Source organism: Pseudomicrostroma glucosiphilum (genome assembly GCF_003144135.1).
Source record: "Pseudomicrostroma glucosiphilum strain MCA 4718 unplaced genomic scaffold BCV69scaffold_1, whole genome shotgun sequence".
Classification (NCBI taxonomy): Eukaryota; Fungi; Basidiomycota; class Exobasidiomycetes; order Microstromatales; family Microstromataceae; genus Microstroma; species Microstroma glucosiphilum.
The window spans coordinates 1,257,101-1,271,782 of record NW_020289913.1 but is presented as its reverse complement, the minus strand read 5'-3'; the positions used below and the strand labels follow the sequence as shown (position 1 = coordinate 1,271,782).

The window sequence follows — 14,682 nt, the reverse complement described above, 5'->3', positions numbered from 1 at the left end:
CTGGACCCTCGCGATCATCGGTGTTCTGCCCGTCACAGCCGAACCAAGAAGGGCAGACGTGGGAAGGTGTCGCTGTCAGTGTTGGACTGTAGGGACAATTGTGGCTCGGGTTGTAGCCCATCCCTTCGGAGCCATGTGAGGCAAGGGGGGGCTCGGGTCAGCAGCGATCAGCCAAGTCACAAGGCTCGACGCGTCTTCACGTCCGGCGGAGTCAGGCAAACGGAACAACACTTTTCGCCGCGGGACTCATCTGCCGCCAGGACACCGGACGGGGGGATTCAGGGCTGCAGCACCCTGCGCTTCCCCCTTGCGTCGCCCTTTACGCTTTCCCCAATAGGGCAAGGCTGCGAGTCCTCCTCTCCTGCTGACATTGAGCGGACCGATCGGCTCAGATTGATCGAAGAATACCTTATGGCAAGAGGTGCAAGGGACGAAGGGGGCAACAACCTCTGCAGGATGATCATCAACGACGCCATCGTGTTTTGAAGGAGACCCATTCAGATCAGACAAACACCGGTGCGAAACACAGTCTGGCGGACATTTGACAAAGACACAAGTCAAGTCTTGCAAGGATACAGATTGGAATGGAAGTAATCAGCGTCTCACGGGCTTGCGATGTGTGCGCAAGGTTCTGTCTGTCGTCGCGTCCTCTCACGATACAAGGTTCTGACCTCGGTTGCATTGTCAGAGCCGCACGACTTTGCTCCATGATGCAGCTGAGGGACGAGGCAAGCGAAGCCTGGCCTAAAAGGGGGGGCGGGGCACAGGGCCAGAAAGGGAGCGGCGTGGCCCAGGGGATGCTGCATGAAAGAGGGAGAGCGACAATTGCCCTTGTTGGTTCCGAGGCCAATCTCCGCCCAGGGCCACCTCCGCCTTCTTCCCACCTCGGAGATCAAGATCATCACGGGCTGACCCACACACACACACACACACGCCCTCGACCCGACTGCCCCTCGCTCGCCCCCTTCTCCGCTCTGCAGTGCCTCACCTTTGCTACAATAACATCAGATCCTCGTCTTCATCTTCCTCCCTCGTCTACACTAGCATCATTCTACTCTTACTCCTCCTCCTTCAGCTCCTGTTTCCCCTCGTCAGCATCCTCGCGCTTGAAGAGAGACTTGTCTTACGTCCAACGCGTCTCAAGCCATCGTGACTAGGCTCCCATAGTCACTCCTCACTGTCCTTTCCTTGGCCCTCACGTCAATCCAAGAAGCATCGAGTAGACCTCTTCGCGTCGGCTCCTCACGCCCTTTACCAGCCGCGTCTGTCTCATAGCACAGCCGAGCCCAGCTTAAACTCCCTCTAGCACTCCTGCCTGTCGAGACTCTCGCTGACAGGCAGCCTCGATCATACCACCCACCACCCCCGCATCGCGACACGCGCCCTCCTTTCGTCAACATAGTCAGCATGAGCATCAAGTCTGAGCAGCTGACAGAGCCCTTCGGAGGGTTTGACTTCACCAATCCCTTCCCTGGAGCTGCAGCGTCTCATTGCAAGCAGCAACAACGCCCATCGGGCGTCTCGCGCGGACACTCGCGTACCGAGTCCTCTTCGTCGCGGAGACATAGCATACATCTTGACGGTTCCGATCACAAAGTCGAGTTCGACCTCAACTTCCTGTCGCAGGGCGCAGACAAAGCCACGTCCAATGACGACTTCGATTTCATGGCTACTTTCACACACCAGGACCAGTCCGAATTTCTGCTTTCTCCGCCGCGGATGACCGTTAGTCTCTCTCAGGGAGCCGCGACCCTGGAGACTCCTGGCAATCAGCAGGCCAAAAGGCATAGACTTGCTCCTTCAGACGCCATTGCTGGGGATGACGGGCATGCAAGGATGTCGAGGAGTGTCGGCAACAGTCCGAACCCAGATATGGCTTCCCTGGTGCTTGAGACACCTCCTCCGCGGCCTACCGGACAAGTGCAATCTTTCCTGCCTACATTTCACGGAGACTCGCTCGCCTCTATGATGCACACCCCTCACTCTAGTGCCGCGACGCAGACGCCCTTCTCTGCCAAGTCGACAGCCTCTTCCTCCTCTTACATGACGACACCTTCCCTACTAGACAGCGCTTCCTCCACGGCCAGCGAACGGTCAGTGCGCCGAATGTCCATTGGCATCCAGGACGGCTCCCCAGGTGTGCATCGTGCAATCCCAGGAGGTCTTCTGGGGGCTCGTAAGCGGCTAGGGCAGTACCCAGAGCCGCCAAAGTCCGCACCTCCCGTTGCCCCTCTGAACGCGATGCAGGTTGCACAGGACGCTGCGCGTCTGCAACATGGCCACCAGGGCAAAGTCGAGACACCCGAGAAGGGTGATAAGGCTAGCTTTGGCAAGGGTGGAGAGGTATGGCCAGATGATGTCGAGGTCGCTTTCTGGGAAGGTGAGTAGTCGACGCGTCGCGGACCATGCACCGTGAGCAATGGCAAGCTGACCCTACTGACTTTCTGTGATCTTGATGCTCAGCTCTCCGTCTCATTCCTAAGCTGGGCCGTCGAAAGGTTATCGTCAACGGCAAGCCATGCGGCCGCAACGAGCTCATTGCCGACTACATCGAGCGGAAAACGGGCAAGCTGCGCAGTCGTAAGCAAGTGTCTAGTCACATTCAAGTGCTCAAGAACATCAAAAAGGACGATCCCGAATTCCAGCATCTCATCGCCGAGCCCGTCACGGAGGAGGACTTCTACATCCCCGCCGGCGGAATGATGTATGCCCAGACATTGGCTGGCTATGGGTACGGCGGTCTCGGTGGACCCATGCCAATGCTCAGCGACAGTCCCATTTCTGGCAACGGCCACTTGACGCCTCACTCTCCATACCCAGGCTACAGCAACATGCCGTCACCCATTGGCGGCCACTCCCCCAGCTATGAAGCACCCCTCTCCGCCGGAATCACATCTGCATTCAACAACCTCGCACTACCCAGCCCTGGCCTCCCTTCTCGTTCCAACAGCACCTCAGTCGCACCTTGCCCAGTGCTGCCCGCTACGTTCTCAATGTGGGCGCATTGCTCCGATGCTGATGAGATTCATCTCTACACCTCGCTCAAGTACGACTCAATGGACGGCCATGCACAGCTGCCAAAGCTGCCACTGGACCTTCCCAAGCTTGCGGCCTACCGCTTCCCAAGGCTCCCCGAAATGTACCAGCAATTGCCATGTCAGTTCCTGCACATCGCGGTACCTATGTCCATCGCTCGACAGGACGCCCTCTTGCCAAACTTTGATCGCTTCTCGACGCAGCTGTCCCTGACTAGCTGCTCGGATGCCAAGCTCACCTCTGTCACGACCGTCTACTCGCATGGAAAGCGAGTCCTGTCCCTCGTTGAGCCCCTTGAAGCGCCACGCAAATTGACTCGCAACAGGCACAGGAAGAGCAATGCCGGTTCCGACAGCCGACAAGAGGGCAGTGCATCTCTGTTGCCCAATGCGCCGCATACGGAGAGCGAGATCACTACCTCGCCCATTAGCCAAGACGATGTTCCTGAGATCTCCTTCTCAGCCGCTGATGCTCCAGCGAGCTCACAGGGTGCCTCGCCTGCAGCTGGGTCCGCTGAGCACCGCTTCTGCCACCAGGCGCCCTTTGCGACTGACTTCTGGGCTGACTTCCTGAGCCGCAACCATCCTGTGCACATCAACCGAGGTCGCGGGTCTCAGCAGTCTTTCTGCAAAGAGCCCTCGGAGCGTGCAGCCCTTGGTATGGCCGTCTCCGGCATTACCATTATCCAGGAGCTCGTTGATGCCAACAATGGTACTGCAAGGGAGACCGAAGGCTCTCAGGGTTCCTTAGTGAATGTGAGCCCAGGCAGCTCCATCGGGGACGTGGTCCTTGTTGTTGCGTGGGAGCTCGAGTGTGTTGAGGCACTTGGCGGTCGACCGGGCACACCCACTGTGTCTCTGATTTCCGAGCCTTCCCAGAGGGTCTCGCCCATGATGGGCGGCGCCGGTCAATCGCTGGCCCTGCCACCTCACCAGCAGTTTGCGGGCTACTCGATGGGCAATGCTCAGCACCAACAGCTTCGTTCGCCGATGCCCTCGCCTCTCCCCTTTGGCCAGCACCCTCAGCATTCTCAGCAAGTCCATCTCAACTTTCAAGCTCCTCATCAGCCCCGACAAGCTCCTCCTTCGCGACTCCAGCATCAGCACCAGCCTGAGCAGGAGGGCAGTCCCATTGGACCAACGCTGCTTCGCAAGCGAGGACTCTCGAACAACAAGCCCAGTCTGATGCTCAACATTCCCTCCGCTCAATCGTCCCATGCGATGAACCGGTCATCTAGCCCGCACGGGCAAGCTAGCCCTCATACCCTAGCCTGGGGTATGATGCAGAGGAACGCGATGTACGGGCCCAACAGCCCCATGACCCCCGCCGCCGCTCTCATTGGAACGCCCAGCATGCCACCTCCCTTGCCTTCGGAGGAAGACGCAAAGGCTCACCGCGAACGTCTGAACCGAGCCTGGGCTGCTTCTGCAGGAAGCGAGCAGCGCATCAACAACAATGGCTTTGATGCGTCTCCGTTGCCCACCAGCACCTTCGGCACGCTCCCCAACGTTAGGCCACAGGACAATCAGACGGACGAGACTATCGCTGCGGTCATGAAGAAGTTTGCACTGGCCTACTCGCAGCAGTCGACCCCTCAGCCACAGCCACATCAGCCATTGGGTCAGCAGCAACAACCCACGTACTTTGACAGCATGCCCACGTCCAGCAGCGCTACTTTCAACACTTCCCACGAGACAGGTGCGTCGGCTTCTGCTGGCTCTGGCAGCCTTGGTCTCAGTTTCGATGGCGACTTTGACAGCAGTCACTCCAGCAACGGCAGTGGTAGCATGCTGGACATGAGCATGGAGAACGATTTCCTACCTTCTCACGACCACTCTCATCCTCAATACCATTCGGGAACCCAATTCAATCATTCTCAACAACCTCTAGGACCCGTAGCTCAAGCTCAACAACAACAACATCTTCATCATCAACATCAGGAAGATCACGACACCAAAGACTTCATTGACGACCTTCTCAAGAAGATTGGCATCCAAATCCCTAGCGTGGGGGAGAGTCAGTAAGGCGATGACCACCCTGCATCCCATTCAACCACGTCTCAATGCAACGCACAGCCAGCCGTCACGCTGCTCCTTCAAGTCGGATCTCTGCCCCCTCTTCGTCACTCTTGCATCGCTCCGCTTCCTATTCTATCGCATCGCATTGGTCTGCTCCTGTTCTCTACCTTTCCCTTCTCTTGTAGCTCTATACCTGCACCCTTTTTTTTTTCCCCCCTCTGAGCTGGATCCGAGATCCATCTCCACTCTCGCTCTCGCTCTCGCTCTGGAATCACTTCTCGCTCTCCTTGTCCGTTCTGTCGCACAACCTCCTCCCTCTCCCAACCTCACCTCAAGTCGCTCCTTACTGTTCCATTCCACTTCCATTCCACTCCTCTTCTGTCTGGTCAGTTCGATGTCGCTTTCCCTTCCTGTCTTTTTCTTTCCCATTTCCCATGCCCCCCTTTTCTTCTTTCTCTCTCTCACACACACTTTTACGAAATCGAAATGAAAACGAAGAACTTATGAATGGATGAATGGAAATTTCTTTGCTTTGCACGCTTGTCACTTGTCACTCGTCACTTGTCACTCGTCACTCGTCACTTGTCACTCGTCACTCGTCACGCTTCTGGTCTGGTCTGTCTGTCTGTCTGGTCTGTCTGTCTGTCTGTCTTGCCCTATCGTGACCTGCCCTATCCTGCCCTGCCCTGCCCTGTCCTGTCCTGTCGGTTACCTTTGCATACACACACGTCCTCCACACGCCCTCAGCCTAGCGCACGAATCCGAATCCGAATCTGCTCCTTCATGAGAGATTTCCTAAATAGATGATATGGGTGGTTGATTTGTCGTGTCGAATCAAGAGGTGAGCATACGTATGGATGAGACCAACGACGATGAGAGAAAAAGAGACAGTAAACTCTTAGCCCATATAAATTCTGATTCTATTCGAGTGACAGTGTATATACCGAGTCCCGTACCTAACAGGAATTCAAAGTCGAAGCTTGAAGCATGAAGCAGGGAGCGCTCCCTTGCCCTTGGCACCTTGCCTTTCCTGGAGAGCTGCTCATTCCCTACCACTACTCCTGGCTCCCACCGCCCCCTCTTCCCCACCAGCAAGATCTGCGCTGCCCTCATCTCCATCCTCTTTATGAATCGACCCACCCCCTCCTCCACTTCCCACCCCTCCCGACCCAGGAGCAGGGGAATCCGTCCCGCTCCCACCCACCAGTCGATGGTAGCTCCTTCGCTTGGGGTCATTCTGCCGCTGCTTGAGGTGCTTCTTGCTTGCATTTGAGGGTTGGACCACCACTACGGGGACTGGGGAGCGAGAGAGGATGTCGCGGGAGGAACCGCCAATCATGGGCCCGCCGAGGATCTTTTGGAAGGTGGAGACGGAACGACCTCGTGTGCCGATGGTGAGGGAGTCGGGGCGGTACCTTTTTGCGTCGATGGGAATAGAAGGGGTAGGTGAGCACTTGTTAGATAGTAAGAGAGCCGCTCGGAGGACTTACATGTGGATCAGACGGATGATCGTGCTTGTTACCGTCCCAGCCAGGAATTCAACAACGATTGATATCTGGTCGAGAGGCGAGGTAAGGCAAGGTCAAGATCGTATGCGAAGATGATGCAGAGGTTTCATCTGAGGCTCACCTTCCGATCTGCGACCTCTTCATTGAGCATTAGCAGCTTGGCCATTAGCTCCTTGGCATCTTCTCGAGCTTGTTCCTGGTCGATCTCTGTGCAAAGGAGGGCAGAGCTGAGATCAGAGTCATACAGGAGCCGAAAGATCCTCATGGGGAGCTCTGACTCACCATCTGGATCTCCCTCGAGGACGGTCACTGTCACGATCTCGTCGTTGTCCTCGATCTGATCAGGATAGTGATAGAGTGAGTCAGCTTTTACCTCTTCACCTGCCAGCCAAACTGGCTCTTTCCTGACTCACCAGACTCTCCATGAGCCACTCCATTGCCCTCTCCGAATACGCTTCCTCATCCACGGCACACATGAATGTCCTAGTATTCCTCGTCCTAGTATAACCATGACTCTTCACCTGCAACGTGAATCCGAATGTCCCCGAAGCCGTCTCGTCTGCATCTACCATGGAATCGAACCCCACCCTTCGCTCGTAGCCAGGCTTGATATCTGCGCTTAACCCACCTGAAGAAGCGGTGCGACTGTTCGAGGGTAGCGCTGGTCCTGCCCCTAATCTACCGCCGTAATTGGGGCGCGAGGGACGCTTGAGGATGCTCGATGGGCCAGTGTGAGAGTAAGTCTCCTCCTCGATTGAGGATACGCTCCCCCTCTTTCCTGCAGAAGGTGCAGTAGAGCCATCATCTGGCGTCTGGCTAGTCGAGGGGACCGAATCTGAGCTTGCCCTGCGCAGGTGAGCTGGCCTAGAAGCCGGGTGCAGATCCGAGGGTGCTACATGCTCTGGATGACTACCGGAGCTAAAGTGGATAGCACTCGAGGAGGCCGAGGCGGGGCGTGTACTATTGGCGCTGCTGTTGACTAGACCGCTGAGGTGTGGTGTGCTGTGTGAGGTTGCGAGGCCGTCTGGTGTTCCTGGTCTGGAGGCTGGGTGGAGGGATGAGGACTTGAGGATGGAAGGCAGTGCTCCTGGCGCGGGAGAGTGTTCGGGCGATGTTGGAGGAGACCTTGTGTGGTCATCAGAGCCGCTGAGGAGAGGCGGAGCTGCTTCAGTCTGTTCCATGCTGCGGAATCAGACGATGTGGTAGACCTGCGTACCGTAGCGGTGGGAGTAGAGGGGACCAGGTATGCTGTCGTCTATCACTGCTGCCATTCGTCCAGCCAAGGCCAAGAAGCGCCGCCTCCCCGCACGGCGCCCCGCCAAATGGCTGCAGCGCAGACGAAGCGGAAAGAGGAAGAAGCAGCCACGGCCAGAAGCACTTGACTCGCAAGACACTGTAGACTAGAGAGAAGGGCCTCTGCTCACTCTTCTCTTTCCCCCCATATCAAGCATATCAGCATCACAACATGGCCTCATCATCCTCATCATCCTCTTCCTCAGGAGCAGAGGCAATCGCAAGGAGAGCCAAGATCGCATTCGAAGAGGCGCAGAAGAGGCTGCCTGGTGGGACAGAGGCAGATGCAGCAAGGGCAAGGGCACTCGCTCAGATCCGAGTCGCACTGGAACAGGCAAAGGAGGAGATCAGGGAAGCAAATGCAAGGGACATGGAAGTGAGTGAAAGAAGGTAGCAGAAGTGTGTTGGAAGAGGTAAGCTCATCACTTCGCCCCGGTTTCGTATGAGCAGGCAGCACGGGTACAAGTCTCAGCAGGTACCCTCACCTCCTCGCTCGTTTCTCGTCTGGATCTCTTCAGCAAGCCCGGCAAATGGGAGTCGATGCTCCAAGGTGTCTCAGAGGTAGCTCAGCTCCCCACCCCCCTCGATGCCTGTACCTATGCTCGCCGTCTGGCAGATGCAGACCCAAAGTCTGGTTCAGGCGCTCTAGATCTGTACCGCGTCACTTGCCCCATCGGCGTGCTGCTGTGCATCTTTGAAGCTCGTCCAGAGGTGATCATCAATATCGCTTCCCTGGCCATCAAATCTGGCAATGCTGCTATCCTCAAGGGAGGTAAAGAGTCGAAGCTCACTGCAGCTGTCATGTCCAGAGTTCTGGCACAGGCATTGGGTCAGACGGAGTTGCCTGCCGATTTGATCCAGACGGTGGAGACGAGGCAAGATGTGGCTGACTTGCTTCATCAAGATCGATACATTGACTTGGTTGTGCCAAGAGGTAGTAATGAGCTGGTGAGGAGCATACAGAGGGAGGCCAGAATGCCCGTCATGGGACACGCAGATGGGTTGTGTGCGGCGTATATTCACGAGAATGCAGAATTGGAAGGAACTGTTGGAAGCATCCTGGACGCAAAGGTGAGGATTCAGGCCAGAGAAAAGGCTTCGAAAGCGCCAGCAGCAACTGACGATCAATCCTCTCTCCTTTCCCCTCTAGCTCGATTACCCTGCAGCATGCAACGCAGTGGAAACGTTGCTCCTCCACCGTTCCCTCCTGGATCCATCCCATCCGAACGCCCGTCTATGGCCCGCTCTGGGCCAAGCTCTCCTGCGCTCCAAAGTCACACTACACTGCGATGCCTCCTCCCGCGAAGCCTTGCTCGCCTCTCTTTCGGGGGACGCCTCCCCCCTGTCCTCTGGGGTGGTGGAAGCAACGCCCGCAGACTTTGATACGGAGTTCCTCGATCTAGAGCTGGCAGTCAAGGTCGTCTCTGGGCCCGAAGAGGCAATTGACCATATCAACACGCACGGCTCGCACCATACCGATGCCATTTTCTGCAAATCCCTCTCTTCTTCCCACTCTACGAGCTCAAGTTCATCAGCCTCAGAGCACGAGCACCCAATCGCAGCACTCTTCGCTCGCTCCCTCTCCTCGGCCAACATCTTCATCAATTGCTCCACCCGCTTCGCCGATGGGTTCAGATACGGCTTTGGAACCGAAGTTGGAATCTCTACCGGACGTACACATGCGCGGGGACCAGTAGGACTAGAAGGGTTGGTGACGTACAAGTATGTCGCCAGGGCAGAGGGAAAGGGAGTACAGGCTGCGGGGAGCTTTGCGGGCGGTCAAGGGGAGGCGAGGAGCTGGGCGCATACGGAGATTGCGAAGAGGTATCCGACATTCTGAAAGCAGAGACACAGCTTGTGACAGGGGCACGATGTTTCACTTGTAGGAGGGGGGTATAGAAGAGCTCCTGGGTAACGCAAATATAGAGACGATGGTATATAAAGCAGCGTGCAGACCAATTACCCGCCGAGCACGCCTCTTCACGCCATCCGGCCCGCATCAGGCGCGTCGTGTCCTTGGGAGCGCTGTCGCACAGATGGCATGCCCGGCATCGCGTCCGGCATAGGTCTCGAAGCAAAAGACTGGCTAGGCGTGCTCACACCGCTGCTGAGCCCCTCGACGGGATACACCCCTGCTACATCAGCGGGGCCTGGCTTCTTCTCGTCCATCAGAATATACTCGGCCGGGTCACTCGTGGCGTCTCCTCTACCACCTTCGTCGACATCGCCCCCCTTAGCGGGTCCGCTCTGCGTAGCTGGAGAGGGAGGCTCCACCATTGCCACTTTGGTCACGGGGCCCCCGCTCGCCGGGTCTCCCGCTGGGCCAAAGATGTGCAATTCGGCAAGAAAGGCCTTGAATGCGCATATCCACCTGTTACGTCTACGGGCTTTGAGGTCCGGATCCTGCCAGTTGCTCTTGTACCGTATCCCAGCCGCAACGGTCATCTTCGTCTGATCCCCTAGAGAGGTAATGGTAATGTTCAGACCTGGGAGAAAATCGCGACCTTGCCCTTCGAGCCAGCTGACCATCTTTGCCCGCAGAGCTTCGAGTTGGGAGAGCGAGGTGGAGTAGGCTAGGTCGATGGAGAATTGCTCACTGCAGGAGCCGGAGCGTCGGTGATTGATGATGGCCTTTTGAGCCAGTTGGGCGTTTGAGATTTGCACGTATCTGCCTTGCGAGTCGCGGAAGGTCGTGGAGAGGAGGTACATCTCTGCGACGGTATAGCTGACCAAGTTCGCGCCACAGACGTCAGAGACATCTACCGAGTCTCCGGTACTAGTCGGAGGGAGAAAGGTAATGGGCAGGTAGGGTGAGCGAGCTGTGGGCCACTGAGACATCTTGACCAACTTACTCGTAGGGATGCTTGATGATGAGGAGCACGATAGCACCGAATGTCTCGGCAGCTGAAGCCGAGAAAAGCCAAGAGAGACCTAGGACAACGGCGCTGAGAGAGGTGACCAGATTGGCAAAGGTAGTACTGAGCATAGCGGCAATCTAAATACGACGACACAAAGAGAAAATGTAAGTATCAGTGGCGTTGCTTTCTCACCTGCTGCTGCTGAGGCTAATGTGCTCACCAATACCGCTGCCAGCAAGACGTAGAAGCTCATGAACGCCTTGTCCAGACTGTTCACCGCCGAGTCCACATCATGCATTGAGTCAATGAGGGTTATCCTGGCATGTCTCATCTCCAAACAGCTGCTCTCCATCTCCTCGTGCGTGATGCTGCCATTACTGTCCTTGTCAAGCGTCTCAAAAGCCGCAGAGGCTGTAGTGGGATCTGGAAAGAAGCCAGCAAAGTCCTCAGTACTCAAGAGCCATGGTGCAGAAGGATCAGTAGGGTCCGGCCGTGAAAGGGCCTGAAATAAGCGATGGGCGAACTGCAGTGGGAGAGCAAGTGTATAGGAGGATGTTAGGCGGCTGCCGCAAGAAGCGGGGCTAGCTGACTCACCTTTCTCGTCTCGCCCGCGGAATAGAAGGCATTCAACACAATATGCTCCGCAGCGTCCTCGTCTGCGTGGTACTGATCGGCGACAAGACCAATCGCAGCCGTACCCAAGACGGTATATGTGTCCCTGCGTCGCTTCTTCTGCCCTGGGGTCCAGTCAGTGAGGTTCGGCGTCGCGCTGCCCTTCGTTTGAGAATTGGCGCGCGAGAGGTTGGGGGTACCGCGACGACCCAGCTGACGCGTCTGTCTCCACAGGGTAGCCAGAACAGCGATCTGGAATTGCGACAGAGCCACTCTGCGGAGGGTAGACATGTATAAGGCTCATGAAGTGTCAGCACCTGGAATGCACATAGTGACAGGCTTTTGCGATATTCACCTTTGCGAATAAGTGACTTGATGGAAGCTGAACGCGATGAGATGAATGCCGAGCTTGAACAAGAGAAGGAGGACTGAGCAAAGCATCACACCGAAGAAGAAGCGTGAGATAGTCACAAGGAGCTCCGTCGTAGAGTCTGTACCAGTCGCATCATTCGTGCTGATGTAGGTAATCGTGGAATTGCTGTTGTTGAGACTGCCTTCAAGGGGATTGGCAGCGCTGTTCGATGCAGTAGTCGTTGGAGTCTGATAGTGATCCCAGATCAGAGTCAGCCAAAGGGCGTAGACGAAGATCGATTGAAAGACAATGGCAAGGTAGCCCTCGCAAGCGATGAGGTAGTCAGGGATGCGCCGTACGCCATAGTGGTACGTGATGCTCGTAGGCCCAAGGAATCGCTTGAATAGACGTGGGAAGAAGCCAGCGACGGCTCTACAGACAAAGCCTCCTACCCATATACAGCTGAGCCAGCAGGACCACCAGAATGTACCCGTGTTCCAGACCGTAGGTCGTGCAAAGTTGTTTGCAGGTCGGGCATCGTATGCTGCAAGGGCGACAATTCCGGGCACCCAAAGGAGCGCGGTGACGGGCAGAACGTAGGCTAGCCAGCGCGGGATTGACATGCCTTTGGAGGTAGCCATAACCCAGGAGAATGGCTGGGATGCGAAGGTGAATGAGGAGCTGGTCAGCGGCAAGTTCACCAACTCAGGGATGCGAAATCGCCTGCTTGCACAACATCGTAGACTCACCCCAAGAGACTGCTTCGAAACGTCCGTCATCGGACCATCAGCCGCCACTCGCACTACAGAAGGCTGGCCTTGGTATCCAGCCTGCTTCATCAGACTAGCCCACTGCCATTGTTCGCGTCCGCCGCCATTCCTAGTATGCCGAGGTGTGTCCGCCCTCGGCTTCTCATTTAGATCCTCGCCGCTCGACTGAGCAGGCGAGTCTCGTCCAGATCGATCACCGCTTCGACCGCGGTTGCTTCGGCCAGCTGTAGCAGAGGACATGCGGACATGTTGAGGGAGCGCAGAGGCGGGTTGATCTGTCGTAGGGCCGTAGGGCCGACCAGGCGGTAGGTTTTGCGTTTGTGCAGTTCCAGAGGGCACCTCACCCAATGGTTGGGCAGGCGCACTCATCGCAACGAGGAAGGGAGAGCCAGATTGCAGGCAGGTGGACAACTATCGAAGCAGGGCTACAGTCGTCATACGATACGGTTAAGGCCAGGGAGGCGAGCTGAGGTGGCTGTGTAGCCAGCTGAGGAGCAGGGGTGAAGCCGGAGCGTCAAGGTGTTTGGTCTGGAAGGCCTCGGGCTTCCGCACCCAGAAAATCAAAGTGGGCCGAGCGAGAGCAACGGAAAGGGCTCGCTGAGCTCGGTCAACCAAATCAGACCATGAATGGACACCACACAAACAGTCTGACAGACGAGTAGATTGAGTCAGAAGAGACTGAGAGGTGGTCTGGCCTCGAATATGAACAAAGACTGGCCCTTCGTAGAGCTGTCATCACGATCTGAGCTGATCTTCTCCAACTCCCACTGTGCCATCAGCAAAGAACTTCTTCTGCTCTCCACACACTGGGTTGATGCATCCTGGACACCTGATCTGCATCTGCCTCGACGTTCTGCCCTGGTTCCACGTCTCCACTGCGCCGCTCCTGGTCGTTTCTGTGGAAGTGGTACCGTCCATGGTGTCCAGATGCGAAGCGGCAATGTCTGCTAGCGCCTTGATGAAGAGGGGGTGGTCGTTGAGAGACTCTGCTCGCTTTAGGGTCATGCCGTGCTCCTCTGCTTCCTCTACCAGCTCTTGGTCGAGCTCGTAAAGAGTTTCGATGTGGTCCCTGGTAATCGGAAGAGTAGAAGCAAGCAGTCAGCTCTCCATCAACGCCTCCTGGTCAGTACGACTTTCACTCACTGTGTGAAGGCGATCGGCACCACAACGGCGTCCTTGTAGCCTTGCTTAGCCCATCCCTTGACCGTATCGCTCGTCTGAGGTCCGAGCCAAGCGGAGGGACCAACCTGACTCTGCCAGGTAAGTCGGTATGGGTTCGACCAGCGCAGTCGGCTCATCACTCCCGCCACAGTGGCAGCCACTTCAGCTGGGTATGGGTCGCCTCGTCCAGACACGATTTGCATGGGCAGCGAATGGGCCGAGAACATGATAGGGACAGTGGCGCGAACGTCCTCGGGATACGTGTTGAGTACATCCCGCACTCTTTGTGTGAAAGTCTGCGAGAGAAAGAGGTGCAATAGCGAGATCAGTATGCGCTCGCCGTCGCTCCCCTCTACCGAATTGCGTGACTCACTTCGATGAGACCCTCGTGAGTCGGCCACCTGTCGATGATGCTCCAGTCGATGTTGCCCTCTGGCGCTCCCCTCTCCTTCCTCCTCATGATCTCCCGGTACAGCTCATTCAGGTTGCTGCCAGTAGTACTGCAACTGTACTGTGGATACTGCGTAAATGCCACTGCCCTCTGGACTCCATCGGCCGCCATCTCATCCAGAGCTTCCTCTGTCAGAGGCCTAGCGTAGCGGAAGGCTACGTACGTCTTGTGAGGCGCCGTCTCGGGATGAATCTCGTCCAGCAGCTTGCACATCTCTGCACCCTGCAGCTTGGTCCACCGTAGAATAGGGCTGCCTCCTCCGATCTTGCGGTACTGCTCCACAATCTTCGGTGTCCGTCTTCCAGCAATGAGAGGAGCGAGACGCTTCTGCCAGGGTAGCTGAATAAGGTCTCGGTCGTGGAACAGGCGAGAGAGGAAGTCTCCAACTTCGGGGAGGGTGGTTGGCCCACCCATGTTCATCATCAGGATTGCAGTGGGTGGACGAGTGGGAGTGTGAGTGGCGAGAGAGCGGGTGAGGGATGGCGAGGGAGTGGCCGAGCTGGCGTTGGCTGCTTTGCTAGTCGTTGCTGAGGTAGTGGCGGTGGACGGGGCCGTGATGGAGGTCGAGACCCTCCTAGAGGACGCCTTCGAGGCGGTAGCAGCGAAGGCTGACCGCGGGGCAA

General features: G+C 56.7%; 7 protein-coding genes across 7 annotated transcripts; 4 read left to right on the top strand and 3 right to left on the bottom strand.

The window, feature by feature from the left end:
- The first annotated feature begins 353 nt into the window (after positions 1 to 353).
- On the top strand, positions 354 to 1,282 carry BCV69DRAFT_16284 (hypothetical protein). The gene has a single exon (XM_025489439.1). The coding sequence runs from the start codon at positions 585 to 587 to the stop codon at positions 1,155 to 1,157; it is 573 nt and encodes a 190-aa protein (XP_025351156.1). The 5' UTR covers positions 354 to 584; the 3' UTR covers positions 1,158 to 1,282.
- On the top strand, positions 1,283 to 5,123 carry BCV69DRAFT_16379 (hypothetical protein). Its single transcript, XM_025489451.1, has 2 exons — positions 1,283 to 2,380; positions 2,464 to 5,123. Exons 1-2 carry the CDS (start codon positions 1,408 to 1,410, stop codon positions 5,058 to 5,060), a joined length of 3,570 nt encoding a protein of 1,189 aa, XP_025351155.1. The 5' UTR covers positions 1,283 to 1,407; the 3' UTR covers positions 5,061 to 5,123.
- On the top strand, positions 4,711 to 5,657 carry BCV69DRAFT_16401 (hypothetical protein). Its single transcript, XM_025489453.1, has one exon. The coding sequence runs from the start codon at positions 5,065 to 5,067 to the stop codon at positions 5,542 to 5,544; it is 480 nt and encodes a 159-aa protein (XP_025351154.1). The 5' UTR covers positions 4,711 to 5,064; the 3' UTR covers positions 5,545 to 5,657.
- A 225-nt stretch (positions 5,658 to 5,882) lies between these two features.
- BCV69DRAFT_279896 (hypothetical protein) lies at positions 5,883 to 7,811 on the bottom strand. Its single transcript, XM_025491414.1, has 5 exons — positions 6,976 to 7,811; positions 6,845 to 6,899; positions 6,684 to 6,769; positions 6,545 to 6,609; positions 5,883 to 6,469 (listed from the first exon to the last, which is right to left on the bottom strand). Exons 1-5 carry the CDS (start codon positions 7,741 to 7,743, stop codon positions 6,097 to 6,099), a joined length of 1,347 nt encoding a protein of 448 aa, XP_025351153.1. The 5' UTR covers positions 7,744 to 7,811; the 3' UTR covers positions 5,883 to 6,096.
- A 216-nt stretch (positions 7,812 to 8,027) lies between these two features.
- Positions 8,028 to 9,695, top strand: BCV69DRAFT_244508 (gamma-glutamyl phosphate reductase GPR; the record flags this gene model as incomplete). The annotated part of the gene is made up of 3 exons (XM_025490114.1): positions 8,028 to 8,231; positions 8,303 to 8,926; positions 9,006 to 9,695. 3 exons carry the CDS (start codon positions 8,028 to 8,030, stop codon positions 9,693 to 9,695), a joined length of 1,518 nt encoding a protein of 505 aa, XP_025351152.1.
- A 140-nt stretch (positions 9,696 to 9,835) lies between these two features.
- Positions 9,836 to 12,300, bottom strand: BCV69DRAFT_243445 (hypothetical protein; the record flags this gene model as incomplete). Its single annotated transcript, XM_025490068.1, has 5 exons — positions 9,836 to 10,631; positions 10,708 to 10,850; positions 10,934 to 11,236; positions 11,308 to 11,599; positions 11,681 to 12,300. 5 exons carry the CDS (start codon positions 12,298 to 12,300, stop codon positions 9,836 to 9,838), a joined length of 2,154 nt encoding a protein of 717 aa, XP_025351151.1.
- Positions 12,301 to 13,182: 882 nt separating this feature from the next.
- Positions 13,183 to 14,482, bottom strand: BCV69DRAFT_244107 (ferrochelatase; the record flags this gene model as incomplete). The annotated part of the gene is made up of 3 exons (XM_025490092.1): positions 13,183 to 13,516; positions 13,591 to 13,904; positions 13,982 to 14,482. 3 exons carry the CDS (start codon positions 14,480 to 14,482, stop codon positions 13,183 to 13,185), a joined length of 1,149 nt encoding a protein of 382 aa, XP_025351150.1.
- Between the last annotated feature and the right edge of the window lie 200 nt (positions 14,483 to 14,682).